This window comes from Choloepus didactylus, chromosome 2 (genome assembly GCF_015220235.1).
Source record: "Choloepus didactylus isolate mChoDid1 chromosome 2, mChoDid1.pri, whole genome shotgun sequence".
Classification (NCBI taxonomy): domain Eukaryota; kingdom Metazoa; phylum Chordata; class Mammalia; order Pilosa; family Megalonychidae; genus Choloepus; species Choloepus didactylus.
In genome coordinates this window covers 123,512,178-123,523,191 of record NC_051308.1, presented here as the reverse complement: position 1 = coordinate 123,523,191, position 11,014 = coordinate 123,512,178, and the positions used below count along the sequence as shown (strand labels likewise).

The 11,014-nt window shown below is 41.7% G+C and overlaps 1 protein-coding gene across 1 annotated transcript in view; it reads left to right on the top strand.

Moving 5' to 3' along the window:
* Positions 1–614: 614 nt before the first annotated feature.
* The window catches only part of MAB21L3 (mab-21 like 3), a 32,473-nt gene continuing 22,073 nt past the window's right edge, over positions 615–11,014 (top strand). The window contains exons 1-2 of the mRNA XM_037826284.1: positions 615–751; positions 1,582–1,833. Of these exons, the coding sequence (XP_037682212.1) occupies positions 1,786–1,833 (48 nt within the window). The 5' untranslated portion in view covers positions 615–751; positions 1,582–1,785. The remainder of the gene's footprint in view (positions 752–1,581; positions 1,834–11,014) is intronic.

Sequence of the window (11,014 nt, the reverse complement as noted above, 5' to 3'; positions counted from 1 at the left end):
ACTTGGTCATGGTAACATCATATAGTTGTGCATTCATCACTACAATCAATTTTTGAACATTTTCATTACTCAAAAAAATAAGTAAATAAAAATAAGAATAAACAGTTATAACATTTTGATCAGCCTCAATACTAGAGTAAGCAAATAGGACACCCACAGGTGCCAGAATGAGGAAAGTTTGTGCATCTGATCACAGAATTTTGGGGTAAACTTAGAATGCCAGGAAAGGCCTCACTTGAGGAAAGAAACCTCGGAGTTAATGATTACAGTGCAAGCAGAGGACAGGACAAAAACAGGACCACATGGGAGGAGAGCGAGGACTTTAGTGAAGTTGAAAATGAGATCTCAGGACAGAAAAGTCTGAATTCCAAGAATTTCAGAGTGAGAGAGACTTTTGTTCCAACTGTGAAAATTTAGGGACTAAGTTTCTTAAGTATTCCTAAGTATTTGTTGTAAAAAGGAGATTTCGAATTACCTATTGAAGCAAATGGGAAATTAAGGCAGTTTTGAGGGGGGATTGTTATTTGAGGATCATTGGGGATGATGTAGCTTTACATTTACAATATTTATATCAGACTACAGACTAAAGTTATCTGTAGAAGCCAGACTGAAAACTGGGATTAGAGAGTGGGTGGAACCCAGAGCAGCAGCATACTTTTAGATAGAGCAGAGTACGTGAAGATATGCAAATACTCGGGGCACGGAAAGCTGAGCGGCTGAGGTGCTGAGTCATTGGAGGCAGCGCACTGAGGTGGGTTTGGAAAGACACTTTCTTTGCCTTTGGAACATTGTTCAGAAGTGAGCTGGGCTTGCCGAAGCTTTGTAATTTTTTTAGATCGTCTGATAGCATCCTCTTTGATGTTTACCAGCTTCAGGGAAATCAGGCCATTGTGATTTTTCTTTTCTTTTTTGTTTCTGTAGTAAAACTAGTTCCAATCAGCCAGACTGACTGGGAATTTATTGCCTGAGTAGTTTTCCAGCATGAGTTTTGCTGGTAAAACGAGAAGTGAATGTTTCCCTGACTCTCAAAGGGCCTATTTACACTGACTTTATTTTTACTGCTGGCTTTCAAGTGGGAAGAGGGAAATTATATTTAAAGGTCAGCAGGTGAGGAGAAGGATCGCTGCCCTACCCTTCTTGTGTGTGGGTGGGTGGGGGTGCTTTTCCAAAAGCAAACTATTATGCCCTGGTCTGTTGGCATGGCCTGATCTCTTGTTTTTAGGCATAGTGATGGGTGCCAGGCTGGTTGCTCGGCAGTTTCCTGTTTGTTTATTGTAAAGACCGTAAATCAAGCTGCAAGATTTCCTGGATTGGAGGGCAAGAAATATTTACTGTCAACAGAATAAGGACAAGCAGATATAAGATACTGAGTTCAAGGGTGCATCTAGTGTCAGGATAAGAGAATTAAAGGGAAGGGGAAAGCAACTACAGGGCATTTCTGTCTTGAATGAAATTTAAATGTTTGGGTGAGACATAACAACTTGGAGAACTGCTCTCAGGTCAAAGTACCCGTCAGTAGAGCTAAAAGGTAAATTCAAGTTCATCACCACTTCTTTTTTTAAAAAAACTTTAACTTCCCAGAGAATGACAGATGGGTTCTCAATTTGAAAATGAGAACTTGAGTGAAGATTTGAGGAAGCAAATCTCTGGTCTACATCCAGATTTCCAGAGAAACTTCGTAACCAAAGGCTAACCGTCCAGGGGGACAGCCACCCACAAGTTCTGTCCTTCCACTGAGTAACAAACCCAGAAGTTCTCGTTCTACTCAGGATTGACCGAGAAGTCATGAAACCCCTGACTGAGGGAAACTTCGAAGACTGCCTACTGAAAAAGGTAAGGACTGATGGTTGTTTCTCCTACGGCACTGTCTCCTCACTCTTCCCACACCTACCCCCAACCCTGATCCCATCCCTCAGCCTTGATAAGGCTGCTTCCAAAGATACACAGAATGCTCCTGGGAACCAAAGCCTATGCCTGAGGAGTGTTTTGGGTCCTAGCATATTTTAGTTCTCTCTTTGGGATTCTGGTGCCCGGAGGCGGAAATTAGAACTTGGGTTGGAATTCCAGCTCTGCAACTGATATTTGTGTGGTCATGAGCAAGTCACTTAACCTCTCTGAGCTTCAGATTTCTTCTCCGTAAAATGGGGATGATAATGAGATCTTAGCAGAGTCACTGGGAAAGAATAAATGGAATTAAGACAAAACTTTCTGAAAACGGTGAAACTGCCGGGGTTAAAAATATCATTATTATTTTTAATATAAACTGATCAGGAACTAATTTATTTTCTTCTATGTAGACTCATAAGCTCTTAGAATGTTAACGTGAAGGGACTTTAAAATATTATCTCATTCAACCATTTACAGATAAAGCTGCTAAGGCATAGAGGCACCCTTAAAACCAAGACATTCCAACTGACTAAAAGTTACGGAGTAGTCTGCAGTTTTCATGTCTTTACAAGTAAACACAGCAGGGGTTACTAGCATAGGGATAAGTAAAGTCAAGTTCTTAGATAAAATCATTGGAAGGTAAATAGGAGAAGCCTATGATAATAAAAATTACAGTAAACAAAATTATTTCCCATGATTACTCCTTTTGGGGTTATTAAATGGAAGGGTGTTTCCTGACATCTTCCCATGGCTTTGTATTTTCTGAAAGAAAAAAGTCCAAATTCTTCAGCCTGGTATTCAAGTGCTTTCAACTGCTCTTTTTACCCTGTGCTTCCCCTGCAATTCCAACAGTAGAAGTTCTAAATGGTAGTCCGCATGTTGAACACAGCCTGTGCACGTTTTGTTTGGCCTGCAAAGTATTTTTAAAATATTTCAAATTTGTTACAAACATTTTTAAATAGTGAGATTTTGCATAGAAATCCAGATTTCCATCTTCTCTGGAAAAAAAAAATCAAAATTCTGGCAACCATGCGGCCCTATTTCTTGCCCAGCAACCATAGGCTGGAGCTGGGTATCTATTAGACAGGGCATGTGCTTGCCAGTTCCCTGGAGGCTGCCCACTCTGGCATCCGACATCAATGCCCCCTTTGCCACACTTCTCCCTCTTATGTATTCCCTGATCCCTCCCTCCCCTTCTCCCCACCCTGTAGGTGTTCGAGTCTGCCAGGGCCAAGCTCCCCTTCTTCATTCTACCAGGGAAGATCTCCTCTCCTCTCTCCTGGTTCCTATTAATCCTTCAAACTCAGCTCAGTGTTCACTTTCTCAAGAAAGCTTTTCTTGACACCCAGCACAAAATGTGTTTGGAGTCCTATGAACTCCTATTGTAATTATTCCTGATAATGGGTATTTAGTAATCCATTGTATATTGACTCATGACATCTTTCCTATTATTATCTTGGGAGTGACTTAAATATTATATTATTTTATTGTTTATAAGCTTCTAGAGAGAGGAACAGTGTCTTGGATATCTTTCTTCCCCCCTTGACATTCACAGAGTATCTTGCACATATGGATCAGAAATATCTTCAGGGTCCTTTGAAGATAACCCAAGAGTAGTGGAGAAGGGGCTGGCAGATTGAGGTGCAAGCAGTATTTTGTGTAATCTAATCAGCAGCCATGTGACGTGCACACGTTACTGCCATTTTTACAGGGTAAGAAACAGAGGCTCGTGGAGATGAAATAATTTACCCAAAGTCACACAGCCAGACAGTGAGGGAGCTGAAATTTCAGCCTATCTTTTTTACTCCAAAGACCACATTTCCTCTGCTAAACTCCTCTATATCTCCACAAATATACGCTGGGCACCTGCTTTGTGCAAAATGCTGTGCTTTGGTTTCAGGTGTGTGGCCTGCCAAATGAGAAAGTCTGTGTTTAGTGAATCTTTAAGAATGGCTTTGTCTCAACTGCTGACTTTGCACATAACTCTGAAGGTACAAGGAGGAAGTTCCATGTGCAGACAGGCAAACACTTAATTAATACACAGCAAAACATAAGGGCTACTGTAAAGATTTAAGCAGTGTGCTGGAGGAGAGTAGAGAGTTAGCTCTGATGGGAGAGGAGTTTCACAGAAAGACGGGTAGAGGCAAAGTCTCATAGAATGTGTAGGGGTTTTCATGAAAAAGTACTGGAAAGGCCTTCCAAGGTAAAGGAACCCCATCTGAACAGTTGGCATGGGATTCATTCCCAGTCATCTTGTCTTTTGGGAAGACAGACCACTACAGTGGTCACAAGTATTGGCCTCAGAATTATACTGCATGAGGGTGAATCCATGACCTACTAAGTCTGGGACCCTGGGCAAATCACTTAAACTTTCTAAACTTCAGTTTACTCACTTGTAAAATGGGGATAATAATAGTATACATCTTAAAGGATTACTGGGAGGCTCAAATGAGCCAAACCTTATAAAGTGTACAACACAAAATACTCTTAGCTCCATGATGATGCTCTTGCTACAGCTTCTGCTACATTAGAGAGCTGCAAATATTCTGTGTGGCCCAGGGATTTGGTTCATGGAAGGGTTAGTCTGAAAAACAGGAATCTGATAGTGGAAGACCTACTGCCTCAGCTGTGTCGCTGAATTTAAGTTTCCATCCCTTTAAATTATTAGCTCTTGGGAAGACAGAGATGATATCTGCCAATTTTTTTTTTTAACTGATTGCTGGATTGAATGCAATTCCAGAATGAAAGGTCTGACTTCCTATTTTCTGGAAGGAAGTTCTCAGCTTTTTTCCCCAGAGGCACTCCTCATGGATTATGTTCACACAGGCCACGTCCTTACCAGCATGACCAGGCTTGGGTGACATTCCTGCCAGGCTGTTTAGCCCCATCCATTTATCTCACTCAGGAAAACATATCAGAAAGCAAAGGGAGTCAGAATGATGTTATTATAGGGAATAACCTTGAATTCCCAACTATTAACATTTGAAATGGTTAATGGTTCACAAACTTGAGCTATTAATAGTAGCAAATGACTTGTGGGACAACAATGGTGCCAACATTGTGGTTGGTGAGGAGGAGAGGAAAGTGGCCCCAGATGGGGAAGGGTGAATGCATACAGGTATGCAGACATGCCCCCAGAGGAGGACAGAACAACACAGAATGGGTGGCATCCTGAAAGGTTTTCTGGTTTTGCTCTGCACATCCACATGTGCAATCTTTTGAAAAGAAAAATGCACTTGTTAATTGATTTAATCAACTAGGGAGAAGAGTGAAACTTTAGCAGGCACCTGGGGTCAAGTTTGGATTAAGGTGCTTTGATTCTATCTTCTTAAATTGTCATGCTTTTCTCTTAAATTTATTTTAAACCTTTGCCATGAAATAAATTTGGTGACAGGGTTGAACAAGGTTTCCCAAAGTTTGAGAAGCAATAAAGGGACTCTAGGGTAGGACCTGCAGTGGATCGTTGCTTGTGGTGGAGCTTTCTGGTGTGTAGTACTCTTTGTTTCACCCTGTTAAAGTGCCTCAGTCTCCACTCCCTGCTTTACTTCACCCTGAATTGGAATCTTCTTGCTCTACTGTTCTAAGCTGTGGTCAGGACAAGTAAAGAGAAATAGCTAGGGTTTCTGGGTTGGAGTTTACACCATGGGACTGACAGGAACTACATGGGAACAAGTTTGGGAAACCTGCAGCAAAATCTGCCTCTGGGGCTGCTGTATAGCACAGTGATCCTGTATAGGAAGAGAACCTGTTGTATAAAGTATAGCTGGAGATGTTGGGAGGAAGAAGGCTGTCCATTACCTAATGGGAAATATGCTCCCACTTAGCATCTACAGCTCAGGCGTGGTGGGGGGAACTGGCTTGTCCATAGCAGAGCTCTTTGCCCCCTCCTCTCTGATCCATGCCCGTAGTACCTCTGTCAGGCCTCTGCTGGGTTACCCACATGTGCTTGTGGGAGGATGGAACCATCGATGATGCCCAAATACATGAGATATTGGACTCAATATTTCATGGACCTTGATTCAAAGTTTAGGGTTGTTTAGGATAAAGAGTAAATTTTACTTCTGGTGCTTCTGTACTTGAGGGAGTAGCACAGTGTGATGGAAAGGAGTCGGAGAACGTGGAAAGTAGGTCTAGTCTTACTGCTACTTCCAGTGTGACGTTAGGTGAGCCACCATGTCACTCTGGAACTCTGTAAAATTATACCAGACAAGGTGATTTCTGAGTCTTTTCCAATTCTAAGATCCTGAGACTAAATTGCAGCAGAAATGATGTATGAAGAAAATCAAAACCAGAGTTTGTGTCTGTAGGCCCCTTAAAGCAGCCTCTTGCTTGACTTTCACCTTGGGGAATCAAAACAGGTCATGGAGACAAGCAAATAACCCTTATAATGAGTGAGAGGTTATAAGTGTTTTCCAGGAAGCAAGTGATCTTCACTTGGAAAGAAAGAAAATGCACCATCAAATGAGGGCATAATTTGTAAGAAGTTCACATTGGAAAACTTTTTTCCAGTAGGTTACTCATCATATGTGTGTGCTCAAACACAGACACACACACAAACACACACACACACTTTCTCTCAAGCTTTTATCAATTAAAAATGACTTGATGGTATCAATATGGTGAGAAATCTTTCATTAGTTTTTAACTCAGGAAAAAAAATATATCCTTTTATTCATGGATTCTATATTTGCCAATTCTCCTACTCGCCAAAACGTATTTGTAACACCAAACAAATACTCCTGTGCTTTCTCAGTCACTTGCAGACATGCACAGAGCAGTGAAAAACTTAAGTCACCTGAGAGGCATGCTCTCAGCCAAGGTCAAACAAAGTGCTTCTCTGCCTTCTTGTTTCAGCTCTCAGACTGCAAACAAGTCTTTTCACAGTACAATTAGGGCCATATTTTTGTGCTTTTTGTTGGTGATTTCACCATTTAAATTGGCTCCCAGGCATAGTGGTCAATTGCTATCTAGTGTTCCTAAAGCACACGAAGGCTGAGACATGCCTTGTGGAGAAAAAAACGTGTGTTAGATAATCTTCTTTCAGGCATAAGTTACACTGCTCTTGGCGGTGAGTTCAATGTTCATGAATCAACAATATATATCAAATGAAGTGTCTTTAAATAGAAGCATACATAAAACAAGATAATGTATTGATCAATTGACCAAAATGTGGTCAGAGGTTCACCAGAACCTAACCCTATTTGCTACTTCAGTGTTTGCGATGACTTTATAGAATGTAATTACCACAAATAATGAGCATTACTATATATAGTCACCACTATGTTACCTGCAGTCATGTTAGTAACTTCCAAGTGCTTCCAGTGGACTTGGAAGATTGGGGGTGGGGGTGGGGGGATTAGCCTTAGTCCTCAATGAGCTCCAAGAACTTAATTCTTTGAGAATGCTCTTTTCCAACTACTCTGACTACAATGCCCAAATTAGTTAGGTCTTGTATTACTTTTCTGCTGTCATACCTGATCAGACTTTTCGTCTCTGAACTTGTCCAGTGTCCCCAATCTACCAAAATGTCTATTACCTACCCAGGCTGGAAACCATGGCCCATCACTAAAACCCTGCTTCCCTCTTTTATACTTCTCCAATTCTTGCCCTGCAAACTCCAATATTAGCATCTCAACTCCTGCCTTTGGAGGGTTAAGAAGTGCTGGAGAGCATGTCACGATGAGCCTCCTGGCATCCACAGCCTCATCAAGCTATCCTCAGCAGAGCCTTGGTACTCCTGGGCAATCTTCACACATGTACCTAAACAGTCCCCCATTCTTTAAAGGAGCTATTTCAAAATCTATCACCCTTAAGTCTCCTATCTCCACTTCTCCACCACACTCCCAACAAATTGCCTTATTTCCTACTCTATTAAGAAAATAGACATCAGACAGGAAATCTCTCAGATTCCTCTATCAGCACCGGTCATTCTTCTTTCTTTCCTTCTGACGTATCAAGGCTGATGCCTCACACAGGTTTCTGGATTTGCATTACTCCTTCCAGCTGGTAAGTCCTTACTCAATTGTTCTGCTCTCTGCTCCTCTTCCTTTTCCACTGGCACTTTTCCCTCAGCATTTAAACATGTCCAAGCCTGTGTGTCATTTTGAGAAAATGTGTGGGTGTCCCTGGTTTTTTTCCTTCCATAGCCAAACTTCTGAAAGAGTGCCTTACTCCTCTCTCTACTTGCTCAGCTTCCATTTACTCTTAATCCGTGCTCGTCTGGCTTAATGTCCAGCATTTCCCTGAACACACCAATCCCATTCTAGTTGCCAAACTCTACTATCTTTTGAGGGGCCTGTACCAGTTGGGGTTCTCCAGAGAAACAGGAGGATCTATTTGTGTGTGTGTGTGTGGACATGGGCACACATACATATATATCACAGAGAGAGAGCGCTTTCTTTTAAGGAATTGGCTCACGTGATTGTGGGGGCTGGCAAGTCCAAAATCTATAAGGCAGACCAGCAGATAACTCTGGAAAGAGTTGATGTTGTAGCCTTGAGTCTGAAATTTGTAGTACACGTTGGCAGGATGGAAACTCAAGAAGGATTTTACGCTGCAATCTTAAGGCAGAATTTCTTCCTCTCTGGGAAATCTCAGTTTTTGTTCTTAAAGCTTTCAACTGATTGGGTGAGGGCCACCCACATTATTGAGGGTAATCTCCTTTACTTACAGTCAACTGATTGTAGATGTTAGATCTACAAAATAGCTTCACAGGAACACTTAGATTAGTGTTAGATTAAATAATTGCATACTATAGCCTAGCCAAGTTGACACATAGACTAAATATCACAGGGTCTTAGCTCACTCAGGCATTTACTGTTGACCTCATTCTTAAAATTCTCCTTCCTTTGTTTTGAGACCTTCATTCTTTATTCTCTTACCATCCCAGCATGCCTCCAAGGCATTCTCTGTTCCAACATCCTCCCCTTGAGCTCTCTCATGCCTAGATAATCCGCTGTTTTCATTTTCTGGAACAAAAGAGAAACATGCCCATTATCTAGCTAACTCCTACCAGTCTTTCAAGATACAACTATTCCTCCAGGAAGGTCCCCACCTCCAAACTAGATGAAATATCCCTTTTTTGTGTTCGCATATCATCCTGTGAAAATCTTTATCTGGCACAAGATGGCACTCTTCTCAATTGCCAGTTTATTTATCTTGTCTGTCACTCAGCCATTAACCTCTTCACACCATGTATGCACAGAGCCCGGCATGAAGGGGATGTTCAACAAAAATTGGTTACATGGCATTGAATCACAATATTTAGAGGGTGTCCCACAGTGGAGAGGACCCTTGGCCATAGGAAGAACTTTTTATTTGGCATGGCCGATGGCCTGTCCCCTCTCCTCCACTTGCACACTCTGGAAGATGCAGAATCTCCATAGTTTACTAACATTCAAGGAGGGTACCCTTGGTTCCTTCTCCCATGCTGAATATGGAAGGATAGACACAAAAGGTACAGAGAAGGTAGCTGGCTGCTTGTGGCAAAAATAAGATGTTAAAAGGCAGTAAAGGTATGATTACCATAATCAAGTTTAGACAGAGCACCTTGACTATTTACCAAGATAATTTTATGCATGTATATCATATAGTTCCAGTAAGATTGCAGACTTCTTAAGATCAGGGGCCTCGTCTTGTGTTTCTTATTACTCTGGACCAAGTAGGCATCTGGACGGAGAGAGCCCTCTTTATGGGGGTATGTACCTATAAAACAGGTCTCGGCCTGCAGACTAGATCACCCACCCATATTGTACCCGATGGCACCCTACACTTCCCACACTTGAATTCTGTTCTTAATGTCTGTCTTCCCCACAACTGTATGTGCAGGGGCTGCGTCGGTCTTACTATTGTTGTGTTCCCACATTTAACAAAGTGCCTGGCACATAGCAGATGCTAAATAAATATTTATTGATGAATTGGTTCTGTATGTGATATACATACAACATGCATGTAAATAGATACATATGCACATTTGTATTCTATGTCCATATGGCTTTGCTGGCATGAGAACTCAGAGGGTTGGACTAATTGATGACTTAGCTTAGGAAAACAGACAGAAATCTGTTTGATTTGGACTTTTTTTCTGGATGTCTTGACCCATTTATGGGTTTCTTCAAAACTGCTCTGTAATGTATAGTAACAGCCATTATTACCAAATTCTGAAGGGACATGAAGATTAATAGATGAGCCTTGGCTAAAGATCTATCAATACTGCTTAAAATCAAGCCCTGACTGGGCTTGGCAGTGTCTCTCTGAAGGACTTTATTGTTTTTTTTTAATTCATTTTTATTGAGATATATTCACATACCATGCAGTCATACAAAGTGTACATTCAGTTGTTCACAGTACCATCATATAGTTGTGCATTCATCACCAAAATTAATTTTTGAACGTTTTCATTACCACACATACAAAAATAATAAGAATAAAAATTAAAGTGAAAAAGAACAATTAAAGTAAAAAAGAACACTGGGCGCCTTTTTTTTCCCCCATTTTTCTACTCATTCATCCATACACTGGACAAAGGGGAGTGTGGTCCATATGGCTTTCCCAATCACACTGTCACCCCTCATAAGCTACATTTTTATACAATCGTCTTCAAGATTCTTGGATTCTGGGTTGTAGTTTGATAGTTTCAGGTATTTACTGCTCACTATTCCAATTCATTAGAACCTAAAATGGGTTGTCTATACTGTGCCCACCAGAGTGACCTCTTGGCTCCTTTTGGAATCTCTCAGCCACTGAAACTTACTTCATTTCCTTTCACATCCCCTTTTTGGTCAAGAAGATGTTCTCCATCCCATGATGCCAGGTCTAGATTCCTCCCCGGGAGCCATATTCCACGTTGCCGGGAAGATTCTCTCCCCTGGGTGTGTCAGATCCCATGTAGGGGGGAGGGCAGTGATTTCACCTGCCAAGTTGGCTTAGCTAGAGAGAGAGGGCCACATCTGAGCAACAAAGAGGCATTCGGGACGAGGCTCTTAGGCACAATTACAGGCAGGCCTAGCCTCTCCTTTGCAGCAACAGTCTTGCCAAGGGCAAGTCCCATGGTAGAGGGCTCAGCCCATCAAACAACCAGTCCCCTATGTCTGTGAGCACATCAGCAACCATTGAGGGGTGGGGAAGG